We start from the raw sequence: 16,789 nt of genomic DNA on the forward strand, positions 1-16,789 counted from the left end.
GGCGGGTGGATCACCTGAGGTTGGGAGTTCGAGACCAGCCTGACCAACATGGAAGAAACCCTGTCTCTACTAAAAATACAAAATTAGCTGGGCATGGTGGTACATGCCTGTAATCCCAGCTACTCGGGAGGCTGAGGCAGGAGAATCACTTGAATCCGGGAGGCAGAGGTTGCAGTGAGCCGAGATTGTGCCATTGCACTCCAGCCTGGGGCAAAACTCCGTCTCAAAAAAAAAAAAAAAAAAAAAAGGCCAGGCGCGGTGGCTCATGCCTGTAATCCCCAGCACTTTGGGAGGCCGAGGCAGGCAGATCACAAGGTCAGGAGATCAAGACCATCCTGGCTAACACGGTGAAACCCCATCTCTACTAAAAATACAAAAACAGCCGGGCGTGGTGGCACACGCCTGTAGTCCCAGCTACTCAGGAGGCTGAGGCAGGAGAATTGCTTGAACCTGGGAGGCAGAGGTTGCAGTGAGCTGAGATCACGCCACTGCACTCCAGCCCAGGCTACAGAGAAAGACACTATCTTAAAAAAAAAAAAAAAAAAAAAAAAAGCCAAAAGGGTTAAGGTTAGGGTTTTCAGTCTTTTATGACATTGACTTTTTTTTTTTAGGGTTAAGGCCACCCCATTCAGGGACCTCCTGTCCTGCTCTTCCATCCTGGCTCACTCCCCTCACCCGCTGGCCTCCTGGTCGTTCCAGGACACAATCCTTCAGGGCAGCTCCCACCTCTGAGCTGTGACATCTGCCAGTCCCTGGACTGAGATGCTTTTCCCCAGATATTGAAATGCATGGCTCCCTGCCTTCTCTCCCCTCCTGCGAGCTTCCCCCCAAGTCACCTTCTCTTCCTCTTCATTTGCCCTCCACGCTCCTTTCCTGTCCTCAGCACTTTCCAGCACCTGACAGGTCACATATTCCACCCTGCTGCCTCCACACCTGGTCACATCCGCAAGGACAGAAACGTTACTCTGTCTGATTCAGCGCCTGACCTCCGGTCCCAGCTGCTCCATAAATACTTGTTTAATTTATGAATTAAGGCAGGAGAGAGGCGCTGAAGAGTTTCTTGCTGGTGAAAGCCCAATGAGAGATTTCCAAGATAGGCGTGGTGAGGACAGCAGAGAAAATGACAGACACGAGGGAGGCCAGAAAATGACTGGCCGGGAAGAGTCTGAGTGTGTTTTTAATGTGGTCGTCATGTGTCTGGAGCCACACTGGGGGCGTTACATGTGTATCTCATCCCATAAGATAGGGGCTGTTATTGTCCCTATTTCACACAAGAGGAAAATAAAACTGAGAGAGGTGAAATGACTTGTCTAAGGTCACACAGCCAGTGGATCTAGGACTTGAAGCCAGTGTGTGTGGGGCTCTGGATCCCAGATTATTATTTATTTGTTTATGTATTTATTTATGTTTTTTGAGATAGAGTCTCGCTCTGTTGCCCAGGCTGGAGAGCAGTGGCACGATCTTGGCTCACTGCAACCTCTGCCTCCCAGGTTCAAACAATTCTCCTGTTTCAGCCTCCCAAGTAACTGGGACTACAAGCACACACCACCACACCCAGCTAATTTTTGGATTTTGAGTACAGACGGGGTTTCACCTTGTTGGTCAGGCTTGTCTTGAACTCCTGCCCTCAGGTGATCCACCCACATCGGCCTCCCCAAGTGCTGGGATTACAGGCATAAGCCACGGCACCCAGCCTGGATCCCAGATTTTAACCACATTCACACCCTCTCATGGGTGTCTTAGGAGGGAGAGGCTGGCCTCAGGTCAGCCGGGATTACAGGGACGGGAGGAAATCAATCTTAGTTTGATGCAAGCCCTGTTGGTTCTTGTGTCCCTCCGCATCTCCATCTGACAGGAAAGGGAACAGGGCACAGGACTGGCAGTCGGCAGGTGGCACTCCAAGCAGGCCCACATGCTCAGGGAGGGGCTGATCTGCATGGAGCTGGGCCCCAGGCAGGTGGCTGGGGACAGGATGACCCAGATTCCTGAAGGCAGCCTTGAGCACCAGGTGCCCCCACTTCTACACCCTTCAGGAGTGATCTTCAACTATGCTTGTGGGGCTTGAAGCGAGGGTGATGGGATTGATCCCTCAACCCCTGCAGCTCTTTCTAGTTTCTGTCTTAATCTATTGTAAAAGAAAGTGCAAAAACTCCAGCCCGGGCAACACAGTGAGATCCTGCCTCTACAAAAAACAAACAAAATTAGCCGGGTGTGGTGGTGCTCTCTTGTAGTCCCAGCTACTTGGGAGGCTGAGGTGGGAAGATTGCTTGAGCCCAGGAGGTTGAGGCTGCAGTGAGAAATGATCACATTGCTGCACTCCAGCCTGGGCGACACAAGTGAGACCCTGTCTCAGAAAAAAATTTAAAAACTACAGAGACCACTAAGCTGTCCTCAGCCAGGACTCTACCCATACCCTCACCCTGAATCCACAGTGCACTGCTGAGAGAAACAGCAGGCTTTGCAGCTTCCGGGAGCCCAAGCTTTAGGTGTCTCCTCATGAGAATGATCTGGGGAAGGGCCCTGCCCCACCTTGTCCCCTCTTCCTGGGAGCCCCCCGTCTGCGGGCTCTGCAGCCCTCTGGCCCTCTGTGCCCAGCCAGCCTGGCAGAGGCTCCCGGCTCCAATCCCTTCCAAGCCTCCTGAGATTTCCTAGTGCCAGCTAGGGTTGCAGACCTGCCCATGACCCAAGCCCTGGCCTCACCACGGGTAGGGGGTGACATGGAAGGAGCCGTGCTAGGTTGGAGGAGTTCTGGGAAGGTCTCTGGGACCCTTCCAGTCCAAGTCTGATTCTGTGCCACAATCTTGTTTTTAAATCAATCCAATATACAGACAGCAGATTTTATACCCTGATTCACTCCTTATAGAAGAGTCAGTATTCAACAAATATGGACTGAGCCCTATGATGCACCCCACCCTGGATCCCTTCAAAGACTCGCGATCAGTTTCCCTGCTATGATGGTCTGGGTGGCCACTACCATCACCAAGGCTGCTCGACTCCTCCGACTGCTGCCAGGGGCTGGTGCCCAGGCCTGGCTGACCTCATCTGCTTCCCTCCTCTCAGCAGTCCCCAGGCTCAGGGGCACTGGGGGCACAGTGAGGCTCAGTCCCAGGATCGGAACCAGGTGGTTTCCGACTTCATCGAGCAGATCTGGTTGACGATGAAGTTCTGGAAGCCCCCCCGGAGAACCATGAGCCCAACTGAGAAGCTGGGGTGGGCAGAGCCCCCTGGTGCAGTTTCTGCTCCCCATCCTGCCTCACGCCCCACCCCCAAACCCCAGAGTCTCCCCAGCTCCCTCCAGGGGCAGGACTCCCCCAGCACTAGGGTAGAATGGCCCCTTCTTGAAGCCAGACTCCAGCCCCTTCTCTCAGACCCAACTGCCCCTTCCTCACCTGCTTGCCTGCCCACCATGTCCTGCCTCTGTCCTGCAGGAGGGACACCAGGGTCCAGGGGGGAATATTCCCAGGTCTCAACCCAAGGGAGGAGAGAGCCCACCCATGGGAACAGCCAGCTCCCACTCCCCTCTAACGCCAGGCAGCCAAAATAACAGAGGGGGGCCCTTTGGGGAACACACACATGTGAGGATGGGGACAGAGAACCAGGCGTCCACCCTCACACAAGGGCTGGGGCCAGAGGCAGAAGGAGAAACAGAGGCCTCTGGGGTAGGAGGAGGCTGTGGGCAGGGCCAGGGCAGAGGAAGGAAGGGAGACGGGCGGCCCAGCATAGGGCCCGGGACCCACAGGTGTGTCCGGAGCTGGCCCCAGACACAAAGGGCCAAGAATTGGCGGGGACATCTCAGCCGGCGGGGACACACCCTGGAGTCTGAGGTCCCCGTCACCAGCGTGCAGCTACCCAGGTAGGGGGCTCGGCCGCCATGGGCCGCATCCTTCCCCTGGGGGTCATGGGGCCCACAGTCACGGGCACCCCCGCCCTGGCCTCTCGCACAGGACTGGGCAGCTGCAGGCGAGAACGGGGCACCCAGCCCCGTTCCCGCCCCGTCCCGGCCCCGTACCTGGCTTTCACCGTCGCGGGCACGACCCCTGGCCCAGGAGGGCTCCGAGTCCCAGGAGGGCAGCCCCGGGCCCGGCCTGGAGGCTGCTAGGCGTCCGGAGACACCGGGTCCTGTCCCCATGGCGGCCGGAGGAAGCCGCGGGCTGCGCCGCCCGCCGGACAAAGCGCGGAGCCCCGCTTCCTGCCATTGTGCGGCCGCGCCCGCCCCCGCCGAGCGCGGGGACCCCGGGGAGGGCCGGGCCCGGAACAGCCCCCAGCCCCCCAGGAAGGCGGACACCTCCCTACCGCCCGGGCCCTCGCCACCCAGCCCCGGGGATCCCCACCTCCCCGCCAGGGAACCCCCACACCCCCGCCTCCGCCCTCCCGGGCGACCCATACACCCCCGCCTCCGCCCGGCCTGGGGTACCCCCGCCTCCCCGCCTCTGCCCAGAGCCGGGGACTCCACACCCCCACCTCTGCCCGGCCCGGGGACCCCCACACCCCCGCCTCTGCCCAGCCCCCAGGGCCCCCACCTTCCCACCTCTGCCTGGCCCGGGGTACCCCCACCTCTGCGCCTCTGCGCCTCTGCACGGCCCCGGGCCCCTCTCTTCTCTGACGCCCTCCTCAACGCCAATGCCGGCCTCAGAGGGCTCCTCAGAACTTGCTCTTTCTCCTGGGGAGCTCCTTGAATGCTGGAGGCAGGGGGCGCTGGTGACACCCCCCCACCGTGGAGACTGTGGAGCCCCTCCCCTGGGTGACTCGACCCTTGCCCAGCCCTGGGGGTGCCCACTCTGCTGTGGTCCCCACCTCACCCTCAGCGCCAACACGCACGGTCCCTCCCAGCCAGAAGGGTACCTTCCCTCCTCCCTTCCTCCTGGAGACCCCCACCCCCACCTCAGAGCCTCAGCCCAGGGGACCCCTTCTTACTCCCAGCAAGGGAGCTCTTAGAATACAGGCACAAGAAGGGGGAGGCCAGGATGGGACACATTCCCCTCGGGGTCCTTGGTCCAGCTCTCCATCTAGCCCCAGGGACACCCCTCTCTGCTCCAACACCAGCTTTGAGCCCCAGTCACACACCCACCCCAACCTCACAACCAGCTCTCATCTCAGTCCCTCCCATCAACCTGGAGACCCCTGCCTAAGAGCCTGAGCCCCGGGGACACCCCCTCACACCGACTGCTCACTGCCCAGATACGGCAGAGGCCGAGAGCCAAAGGCCGGTGGCCTCTGAAAAGGGCGGTGGGCAGAAGGTGGGCTGCTCTGAGAGGCTGTCCTTGACAGCCCCCAGGAGCTGGGTGAGGTGGAGGCATCAGGAAACCCTGGCGACCCACACGGCACAGCAGCCCAAGTCCCTGCGCCTCTAGGCCAGGTCCCCACCGCCAGGGGGCACTCAGCAAAGCCCGAGAGGACGCAAACCCCCAGACTCTGGTGCTGGAGTCACCACTACACGGCTGTCAAAGCGCTTTTACACTGATTCCCCGGAAGGCAGGGCAGACACCATTATCCCCATTCATGGGGTGGGGGATAAAGTGACATAAAGAGACATAAAAGTCCACAGGCAAGACTGAAACTCAGACTGTGGCTCTGGGATTCTGGAATGGCCTCCTTGGGACACTCCTCAGAACCCAGGGGGGTGAGGTGGCCATGCTGTCTGTCATCAGCCCACCCACAATTGCTCCTCCTCCACCTGGTTCCATGGGGAAAGAGGGTGGGAAGGGGGCCAGGGTCCCTGAGATGGCTTTGGGAGGGCAGCAGCGGTTTATTAGAGGCTGGGAGACTTCCAGGGCTGTCTCCACTCCCAAAGCCCAGGTCATCCACTGTCTACACCACAGGCAGAGTTGTGTTTGTTTTTTGTTTGTTTGTTTGTTTTTGAGACGGAATCTTGCTCTGTCACCCAGGTTGGAGTGCAGTGGCGTGATCCCAGCTCACTACGACCTCCACCTCCCAGGTTCAAGCGATTCTCCTGCCTCAGCCTCCCCAGTAGCTGGGATTACAGGCACCCGCCACTACACCCAGCTAATTTTTGTATTTTAGTAGAGACGGGGTTTTGCCATGTTGACCACGCTGGTCACTAACTCCTGATCTCAAGCGATCCACCCCCACCTTGGCCTCCCAAAGTGCTGAGATTACAGGAATGAGCCACCACGCCCGGCCAACAGGCAGAGTTTTGAAAACTAAAACTTCCCATCTTGCTTATAGTGAAATCCCACCATGGCCGGGCTTCCACCTGGCTCCCAGCTGGTCCGCACAGGGTCCACCTGCCAGTCTTCCTTCTCTCCCTACAGCTCGCCAAGCTCAGGGCCTTCTCCTCTGTATTTTCTGTCTGGAATTCCACACACCCCATCTTCAAACAGCTGGCACAGGGCCCCAACTTAAATGTTACCTCCAAGACATCCTTTTCCCTCCTCTGAAAATAAACCACCCTTACCCTCCCACTCTCAATTCCTTTAAATTATTTCCTTCTTAGCATTTATTACTACCTGTAATTCATTTCTTTGTTCACTTTTTTATCATCATTCTTCCCTACTAGACTGTCCTCTCCAGAGGCCAGAGCCTTGGCCGTCTGGATCTTACTGTGTCCTCAGCACTTAGAACAGTCCTGAGCACTTAGAACAGTCCTGGTGCATAGTAGATGCGCTTGGTGGGGATGAGATCAGTGAACGGATGAAGGCAGAAGGGCCTTCATGCCACAGAAGGACATGGGGACAGGAAAGGGCTCGGCCAGGATATCCCTTCCTGTGGCCGACGGTCAACAGAGCCTTCCCCACTGCCAGACCGAAGGTCTCTTCCTCCTCCTAGTATCCTTGGGCCTGCTGGCCCTGGGCAGGTGAGTTCCTACTTCAAATTGGGTGGTCTTGCCCCACACCTCCACTCCCATACTGTCCCGTAGGCAGATAACTGCATTTCACTGAGCATTCCACGTGCCACTCCTGTCCCGGGAGTTCCGGGCAGTGAATCCTATTCACTCTTCTCAAAGACTCAGGAGGAGATACTGTTACGATCCCCATTTAACAGATAGAGAAACTAAGGCCTGTGTCAACTGACTTGCCCCAAAGTCACCAGCTGCTGCTACGTAGGGAAATGGGTGCCTCAGGCACAGGGCAGGGGTGTAGCCTGAGGACAGCTGAATGTTGGTTTGGGCAACGGGGCCTTGGAGACTGCCTTCCTGAAGACACAGCAGATCCCAAAGCCAGCTTGTGGGCAGCCCACTGGTGTGGGGTAACCAGGTTGCATCAAGTGGAGACCACCAGGGCTGGGTCAGGGCAGATCACCAGAGGTCACCTGAGTGCCTGGGCCCTGGCCATCCCTGAGTGAGGCTGCTGCCTGGGTACTCGGCAAGGGTGGGGGACTGCTCCTTTAGGGGCAAGAGTGCAGAGCAGAAAGGAGCACCCAGCCCCTGTACCAGGGCAGTGGGGTGGGCCTGGGCAGGCTCCTGCATTCCCACCTCCTCTCTGCAACGGGGAGCTGAAACAGCTTAGGGGCAGGGCCAAGAAGTCCTGGCCCCCAACTCCCTGGGGAGGGAGCCCCTCCCCAGCCCAGCCCCAGCTCCAGGCTTGTGAGTCAGGGCCGGCTTGTTGAAACTGATACCCGGAAACCAGATGCGGAGGCTGATGAATAATGGAGTCTCCAAGGCAGGACCCCCCTACCCGGCTGTTCTCCCTCAGTACCACCTCCCCCAGCCCCAGAAAAGCAGATGGGAAACCAGGGATCCCCCAGGCATCCCTGCCCCACAACGAGTTGGGGCCCCAGCCTGGTCTGGGTGGGAGAGGGACTTCCCTGTCCAGGAAAGGACGCAGATCTGGGGCCAGCTCCAGGCTCTGCCGACAGCAGACGGGCCTGGAACCAGGAGTCCGAGCTCTCTGGCTGGAGGGATGTCCTTGCCAGGAGTTCCCACCAGGGCTAAGCTCCCCTGGGAGCCTGCTAGTCCCAAGGCCCCACCCGACACCTTCGAAATCCAGGGGTGGAGACTGCATGCATGGGCAGGCCAGCCAGGGCCGGGTGGCTTTGCCAGGTGGCTCTCTACAGGCCACCCGGCCCACCCCCGCTCCTTTCCCTTAGGCCCAGGCCTCACCCATCACCCCTTGGGTTCTGAGGCTCGCCTGGAGTCAGAGCCTGACCTAAGGCCCTGCCCTGTGCTGGGCAGATGGCAGGGACACAGAAAACCTCTCCCCAGGCTAGGCCTGCCGCACAGGCCCTGCAAGCCAGGAAGGCCCCTTCCTCCCCAGGGAGCAGTCCTGGCTGGAATGCCCAAGGCTGGGACCCAGTGCTGGGGCGGGGGGGGGGGGGGATGCAGTCTGTGAACATCCCCTCCTGCCCAGCCCCTGCAGTTCCCAGCCCCAGACCCCAGCGTGTGTCTTCGGAGCACCTGGACTAGGCAACCCCTTCCCTGGTGCAACTTAGAAGGCTCCTTGGTAGGGAGCGGGGGAAAGGGGGCATCTGCCTGGGCTTCAGAAGACCTGGTCTGGAGCCTACGTTCCCCTGCCCTTCCCCCAGTGGGCCTCAATCTCCCCACCTGTGCCAAGAGGGCATAGAATTCAGTATCTGGGGATGGCTGCCAGGTCCTAGCGTGTGCCCGGACCCTAGCTAAGGGGCAGGAGAATGGTAAAATACCCCTGAGCTCCCTCAACTTGAGGAGTTACTGAGGAATCTGTAGGGGACCTCTTGGCCTCCATTTCCCAGACTTCCACCAAAGTAGGCCAGGGCCCCCCCGGATTCACGGGTCTCCCGCATCCCCCACCCCTAAGCGGGTGCCTGGGTCTGCTCAGACTGCCCGAGGCGCAGCCTCTGGCGCCTCCTGCCGGCCTCGAGAGGGCTTTTCCGCCTGGGACCGACTCCGGGACTGGCCAAATGGGTAGGGTCGGCCGAGCCTCCCAGCCACGACGCGCGCCCAGGCCCCTCCAGGATCCCCCTGCCCGGCCAATACCCCCCATACCAGGGCCAGGGGCCCATAGATTCCTCACGGCCCTATCTCCGAGCCGACCCACCCTAGAGACACTGTGATGGGGGCGGGCGCTTGAACCCATTCCACCCTCACGTAAATGGAGATACAGCTGGTGAGGACCCCGTACCCACCCACAGGCCTGGCACTACGTGGGACTCTCGAATCCGGGTTCTGTCCATCGGTTTAGGGGGGTGCTGGCGCCTAGTCCCACCCCCCGTCCGGAGCGCAGCTCCCATTTCCCCGCGACTCACCTAGGAACAGGACCAGGGTCTCCTCCCCGGTGTCTAAGGCTCGGGCCGAGACTGCCAAAGCCTCATGGGGCGCGCTGGGAGAGGGGGACGGGAGCCGCGGGACGGGCTCAGTCGACTCCGCGCAAACTGGGGCGCCGGACGTAGGGGAATTACGGTAGCCGCGCGGGCGCTACCACCTGGACTGGCCGGGATGTACCAACGGCGCCGCCCGGCTGGGACGGGGGAAAGGAGGGGTCCCAGGAAGGGCTCCGCGCCGGACCCAGGGAGGTGGCTGGAGGCCGGGTCGTGGCTTGGGGTAATCCAGGATCCGGGCTCAGGGGAGGGGGTGGGGGCGTCACTGTCCCCGAGGGGCCAGCCCTTTGCAGATCTCCAAAAAGTTCAAAGTCCCTAGTCATTAACTTGGGCTTGAAGACGGGAGCTCGCCCATCCCGGAAGGGGGCTAGGGGGAACCAGGGCCCGCGACAGGAAGCCTCCCCGCGACAGAAAAGCCCCAGGGGACCAGGCAAAGAGACCCGCAGGCCTAGCCCGCCCCGGAATCGCCCTGAGCCAGGCTCGCTTCCGCTCCATTGTAAAAAGCTGGATTCTGATCTGTGGCCTCCGCGGTGCCCCAGAAACAGCCCGCTTTTCTCTGGGCCCCCTCTTTTTTTTTTTTTCTGGCCCAGGTGGTATGGCCGGAAAAGGGTGCTGTTCTGCCGTTTAGTGGTTCCCAGTTCCCCTCTCCCAGCAGCGGGAGTTTAGAATAACTCTGGGCTCAGGACTGGAAAGGGTGTGGATACAGGGGGCCCACTCGAGGAGGTAGGGTTCAGGTCCACCAGCCTGTTCCGCACTTTCAAGCTTTCTAAACCGCCTTCCCCCGACCCCTTCCCAGGCCAAAACCTCCAGACCGCCCCACCCAACCCTTGGGGCTGGGCCTATACTAGGGCAGTTTCTGGCTGGGCCAGGGATCCCCACGTCTTCACCTGCCCCCCCAGAACTACTTAGTCAAAACCCAGGAGTCCCCTTGCATTGTTTCTCTGGCCCTGCCCCTTTCTTCAGCTGCAGATAGCCCCACCACCTCTCTCGGGACCAGTCACTTCCAGAGATGGCCCAAACCTGGCCATTCCCTGGGGCATCCTGGTCTGCCGCTGCTCACCCCCAAAGCATTGCCCAGGAGAATAGGTGATTGCCTCTCCCATTATTCACATCCTGCCCGTCCCTTCGCCATAGGGGCCTCAGGTCCACCCTTTCCTCTCCCTGGTCTTCATCTCACCACCCCTCCCTCCACACACGCACACCCTGACTCATCCCTGCCACCTCATAGGCCATTGTTAAGCTGCAAGGGAACTCTGAAGTCCTCCCGGCCAACCTCCACTCCACACTGCAATCCCCTCTACACTTCCCTTTCAGTCTCTTCTTGCATATGTCTCGTGATGGGGTGCTCACTACCTCTACTTCGGGGATAGCTCCAGCTGCTGGAAACTCTTTCCTGTAGTGTGCCGAACCCCACCTCCCTGTCAAGGCCCGTGGGAGCTGTGCAGAAAAATTCACCTCCCTTTCCTCCTGACAGTTCTGAGGAAATGGGAGGCTCTGACAGGCAGGCCTGGTTTGAGTCCTGATCTTGTCTTGCTTGGCAAGTCATTTTACCTCGCCACTCTGCGGGGCCCTCTCTAGGAAATGGAGATGGGGTAGGCCCCACTGCAACAGGGGAGACGGCCAGATGAGGTTCCTGTGCCACGTGCTAAGGCAGGGCCTGGCGCACAGTACGTGCTGGACCAATGGTGGCTGCTGGAATCACTACCTCCTCCATGATAAACACCCTCACATGTGGTGCCCAATGTCCCCTGTGGCCCAGGGCCACAAGTATCCTCCTCCATGCCCCCTTTGACCTGGGGCACCCTGACTAGACCTCGAGCAGTGTCCAGTGGAGCCCAGCAGGGAGCTGGGGAGTCCACACACTGTCCCGTGGCCACCTCACAGGAGGGCAGGGGGAACCCACAATATCATCAGTCTGCCTCGATCTCCCGGCCTTTCTCCATCTCCCTACACTCACGGCTCCACCTGTGTGCAAGAAGCTGGGATGGAGCCTGGGGAGGTCTCAGATCTCAGGGCGGGTACGGAGGGCACACCCAAAGTCTAGAGGTGACTTTGTTACCCCCACTCCCAGGACACCTTGCACACCTACGCTGTGCTAGGCTCTATGCTAAGCATGTTATATATGGGCCTCTTTTAATCCTCGCTGCCAGGTTATTTTCCAGATGAGGAACCTGGGGTTCAGAGAAGTGTAGTGACTTCCCCAGGGTTGCACAGCTGGAAAAAAGTAGGTTTGATCCTAGAGCTCAGAGGTACGGACTGCTCTACATATCTTTATCCTGGGGAGGGGCCATTTCTCTCCTGGGGTCTCCATGACACACAGGCCAGACCCCTCACCTGGACATGCAGGTGCTCCTAGTGCAGCCTGCCTCCCCCTCCTCCCGTCCCCTTCTCCCTGTGCCCCCTGGCCTCGCTTGCCCCTTATAGCCCCCAATGTCCCTCCCCTGCTTACTCAGCTGTCCTCCATCTCAGTACCTCTTTAATCCTCAGGACTCCAGCTGCCTCCTCCAGGAAGCCCATCCTGGTTAGCCCTCCTCCCAGTGGGAACTCCAGGGGCAGGAGGTAGGGGACAGATGACAAATTCATCTCAGAAGCTCCAGCACCCAGGAGAGCCTCAAATAAAACATCAAGAGTGGGCCCAGAAGCTGAAGGGTCCAGCCCTGCCTGAAATTGGTCCTTCACCAGGGCAGCCTGGGGGGAAGTTTGGCCAGCCAGGGTCACTTCCCTTCCTTCCTCCCAGCACAGCTAGAATGTCACCTCCAGGAGGGCATTCCCTTTGTTCCCTAGAGATCTCCTAGGCCTAGAACTGGGCCTGGCACCAACAGATGCTCAGAGCTGGTCTGGTAAATGAATAAATGAAGTCATCTCCTTCAAAACGCTAGTCACATCCTGGAGAGTAAGAATAGGGTTCTTGATCAGACAAGCCTCACGCAGGCCAGGCTCTGACGATCATGCTGTGTGATGTGGGCAAGTTCCTCTACCTCTCTGGGCTTCGGTTTCCTTACAAGTCATGTGGTCATAAGAATAACACTGTTCTGGCCGGGCGCGGTGGCTCATGCTTGTAATCCCAGCACTTTGGGAGGCCGAAGCGGGTGGATCACGAGGTCAGGAGATCGAGACCACGGTGAAACCCCATCTCTACTAAAAATACAAAAAATTAGCGGGGCGTAGTGGCGGGCGCCTGTAATCCCAGCTACTCGGAGAGGCTGAGGCAGGAGAATGGTGTGAACCCGGCAGGCGGAGCTTGCAGTGAGCTGAGATTGCGCCACTGCACTCCAGCCTAGACGACAGAGCGAGACTCCGTCTCAAAAAAAAAAAAAAAAAAGAATAACACTGTTCTCCTGAGGGTCTCAAGAGGCTTCACTGAGACAAGCAGGAGGGCCTAATGCCCCGCCTGGCATGTAAACATGTTCAGTCAGCAATAATTGTTATTATTATTATTATTGGGTGTTTTTTGAGACAGAGTCTCGCTCTGTTGCCCAGACTGGAGTGCAATTGTGTGATCTGAGCTCACTGCAATTCTCCTGCCTCAGCCTCCTGAGTAGCTGGGATTACAGGTGTGTGCCACCATGTCCGGCTAATTATTTTTTATATTTTTGGTAGAGATGGGGTTTCACCATGTTGCCCAGACTAGTCTCGAACTCCTGACCTCAAGTGATCTGCCCATCTCGGCCTCCCAAAGTGCTGGGATTACAGGCATGAGCCCCTGTGCCTGGCCTGTTATTTTTGAGACAGGGTCTTGCTCTGTTGCCCAGGCTGGAGTGCAGTGGCACAATCACGGCTCACTGCAGCCTCAATGTCCCAGGCTCAAATGATCCTCCCACCTCACCCTCCCCAGTGGCTGGAACTATAGGTACCCACCAACACACCTGGCTAATTTTTTTTTTTCTTTTTTTTTTAGATGGAGTCTTGCTCTTGTTGCCCAGGCTGGAGTGCAATGGCATGATCTCGGTTCACTGCAACCTCTGCCTCCCGGGTTCAGGCAGTTCTCCTGCCTCAGCCTCCCAAGTAGCTGGAATTACAGGCGCCCACCACCACGCCCGGCTAATTTTTGTATTTATAGTAGAGATGCGGTTTCACCATGTTGGCCAGGCTGGTCTCAAACTCCTGAGCTCAGGCAATCCGCCCGCCTCGGCCTCCCAAAGTGCTGGGATTACAGGTGTGAGCCACCACGCCAGGCCTGTTTTTTAATTTTAGTAGAGAGAGGTCTCCCTATATTGCCCAGGTTGGCCTCAAACTCCTGGGCTAAAGCAGTCCTCCTGCCTCAGCCTCACACAGTGCTGGGATCGCAGGTATGAGCAACCACACCCAGCCAGTAGTGGTTATTATTATCATCATCAACAATGTTATTATTTGTTTCTCTTACCAAATCTCAGTGCCCCTCACCTCCTTTCCACCACTGCCTCTGCCTTCCTGGACTGCCCTTGCCTCTGTTCTGTCTATCCATGTTTTCACATCCATTAAAGGCCCCCTCCTCCAGGATGCCCTCCCTGACTGGCTCTGCCTCTGATAATTCAGGCATTTCTGCCCCTACAGTAAGTTTGTGCCATTTGTCCCAAAGGGCGTCCCAGTAGTGACAGGGCCCAGACTCTCCCCATGCAGGCTGGGTGACCCTCATCAGCTGACGCCAATGTCAGCTGTGCCAAGTTCCAGGCAGGCCAGGGCTGGAGGTGAGGTCTGGAGGCTGCAGAGGGACCACACCCACTCTGAAACCAGCTCTCTTCTCCCAGGCCTCACCTCTATGCAGGCTGGGCCATCCCACCCCTGCCCCTGCCTGAGCAGCTTGAGGACCCACCCTGAGAGCAGCTGCCCAGAGGAGGGGCTGGGACAGTGTGCCTTATTGCCCCAGCCGCCCCTTCAGGTCAGGCAAAAGCCTCGGGGCTCTGCAGGCCTCTGGCAGGATGTATACTGGGGGGAGCTGAGGCCAATTTGTTGCCAGGAGCCCCCATCTTGGAAAGAGGCAACCAGCCAACACCAGAGCCCAATGCCAGGCACCCTCCGTGCCAGCAGATTGTATCTGACATCACACCGCCCCCCTGCCTGGTGACCACGGCAACTGGAGGCCGCCTCCTCCCCGCCCCGCCCCATAGCAGTTCTCCCTGTTCCCTCACCACGGTCCTCCTGTGCAGAATGAGTGTGTGTGTGTCTGGGTGGAGGTGCGGGAGGGGAGCCGGGGGGTGGGGGGTGGCATTTTACATTTCCTGCAGCTGGCAGTGCTGAGACACATGATGGAAGAGAACACAGACCCTGGTATAACACAGACCTGGGTACTGGGTTCAAATCCCAGCTCTCCCACTTCCTAGCAGTCTGTCCCTGAGTGAGCCACTTCACCTCTCTGAGCCTCAGTTTCCCCACCTGTAAATGAGAATAAGGACAGGACCATCTCAGAAGGCCAGAGGGAGGAGTCAGTGAGTCCTGGTGCCTGGGCCAGATGCTAAGTTACGCAGTTATTACTATTGTCATGCAAATGCCTGCTGGGAGGGACAAAACCTGGCTCCAAACCCCAGCTCCATCTCTCATGAGCTGTGGGCCTTGGCCCAGTCACTGGACCTCTCTGAACCTCGGTATCTTCATCTGGAAAACGGGGTGACGATGCCTTCTCTGCAGAGCTGCCGCAAGCAGTGCATATGGCACAGAAAGCGGGTGGCACTGAGCCCAGCACATCACAGGCAGAAGCGCCCAGCCAGTACTATTATCCTTCTTCCTGCCCCCTTTCTCCCTGATTTATACTTCGCCCCACTCCCAGCTCCCGAGCCCTGGCACTCCAGGATCAACTGGCCCCTTCCTCCTTTTGTCATCCCCAGGGCCATGGTCACACTCACCAAGTCCCAAAGCATCTCAGACCCATGCCCAGGCCTGAAGAGTGGCCGTGTTCAACAGGAAGGTTGCCAGCTGGGCACTGGACCAGCACCGTGGGAGACCACTTCCCCTGGCTAAGCCTCAGCTTCCTCATCCGTGACATAGGGCTACAGCTCCTGTCACCTCAGAATGGCTGCTAGGACCACAGTGCAGCAAAGGGCTTTGGGGTACCCCACCCCCCGTTCTTGTAGAAGTCCCCCGACTCCACTATTCCTGAGCCGCGGGCAGGCCCTCTGCCTCCTAAACCAGACACACTGTGGCCCCACCTACACTTGAACCCAGCCCAGCCAGCCGCACCCGTGCCAGGGCTCTGTGGATACTGGTGCTGGGATAGAGAGGGCAGTTAGAGCCCTGGCCCCTCTGCCCCCAAGGGTCCCCAGGCTCTCTAGCCTCCCTACCTTGGCCGCCCGCCCCTTGTCCATGCAGGCGGGGTTCTGACAGCGCAGTCCCTTCTTTTCCGCGGGGCTCTGGTCGTCTGCAGGGGAGGAGCAGAGGGCATCAGTCAGCGGGGCACCCAGGCTCCCCTGGGCCCCAGTGGCCTCCCGACCAGAGGAGGGGTGGGGCAATCTCCTCAGTCCTCCCTTCAAAGGAGGTCAGCGTCCCTTTCTCTTTTAAATGCCAACTTATCTGCACGGGAATCTGTTTGCAGAGCCCTTTTCTCCTGCAGTCCTCAGGGAAATTATCCAGATTCCACGGAGAGAAAACATCTTTGGAAATACGCTGCTCTCTCCCTCTGTCCCTCTAGTCTGGGGGACAAGTGGGGGAGCGCTCAGTGACCTTTTGGGGCCCCAGACTTCCCAGGGGGTCCCGGCAGGGCTGCTGGGGGGAAGGGGCTCCAAGATCCCAGATCCCTGCGAACCCTAGGCCCCGCATCGCTCCCTTTAGAGACAGAGGAGCCCCCGAAGGTCTGGGGCGACCCCCGCTCCCCGAGACTCATCTTTGACCCTGAATTTGGCCCCCTCCAAGCTGCCTCTCTTCCTGGGGGCTGGAGTGCACCGCGGTGGGGGCAGAGCGGCCCAACCAGCGAGAGGCGGGGGGAGGGAGGAGAAGCGGGGTGCTGCCGAGGCAGGCCCCGACTTGGGGGCCGAGTTTGGGTCCGAGCGGCCCGAAGCCCGGTCGGCGCCCACCCCCTTGCCTGGAGCGGGCCCTCCCCGGAGGAGGTTAGCCGACCCGGCCCCCCAGGCCCCCGCCCCACGCCCGCCGGGTCCCCGCCTGCACTCACCCATGGAGCAGGCCCCGGGCCGCGCGGGGGGCGGGCGGCGGGCTGGGGCGCCGGGGACGCCGGGGACGCCGGGGACGGGGAGGCCGCAGAGCCGCCGCCGCCGGACCCTCGCACGGGAGGCGGGCGGGGCAGGTGGGCGGGGAGGAGCCGCGGCGGCCCCGCCGCGGGGGCGGGGGGCGGAGGACGGGAGCGCGGCCGGGCCTCGGCGCCGACGGTGTCACCCCTCCCTCCCCGGCTCCCCAGCCCCTGCGCGCTGCGGTCCGGAGGCTGCCTCCACCTCCCGCAGGGCGGGCACCAGGGCGGCTCAGGAAGCGCGCATGGCTCTGGCCTGGAGGGTGCCATCCACGCTGAGGGTGCCTGTCCGCAGGAATGCAGGCCAGGACCCACGCAGAGCCCCCACCCCAGCCCAGAATCGCTGTCTCCGAGGTCAGTTTCCATGGCAACACGGAGGCTGCCCCG

General features: G+C 59.6%; 1 protein-coding gene across 7 annotated transcripts in view; it reads right to left on the reverse strand.

Annotated features, from left to right (window-relative positions):
* Window positions 1-16,720, reverse strand: part of PLEKHG5 (pleckstrin homology and RhoGEF domain containing G5) — a 31,679-nt gene extending 14,959 nt beyond the window's left edge. For 2 of the 7 annotated variants that reach the window (XM_030805438.1, XM_030805439.1), the window contains exon 1: window positions 4,010-4,323. In XM_030805438.1, coding sequence (XP_030661298.1) covers window positions 4,010-4,129 — 120 coding nt within the window. In that variant the 5' untranslated portion in view covers window positions 4,130-4,323. Of the gene's footprint in view, window positions 1-4,009; window positions 4,324-9,180; window positions 10,016-14,495; window positions 14,582-15,506; window positions 16,080-16,330 lie in introns of those variants that run through there. The other 5 variants (XM_030805440.1, XM_030805444.1, XM_030805441.1 and 2 more) reach the window with 5 other exon arrangements.
* Between the last annotated feature and the right edge of the window lie 69 nt (window positions 16,721-16,789).

This window comes from Nomascus leucogenys, chromosome 24 (assembly GCF_006542625.1).
Source record: "Nomascus leucogenys isolate Asia chromosome 24, Asia_NLE_v1, whole genome shotgun sequence".
NCBI lineage: Eukaryota > Metazoa > Chordata > Mammalia > Primates > Hylobatidae > Nomascus > Nomascus leucogenys.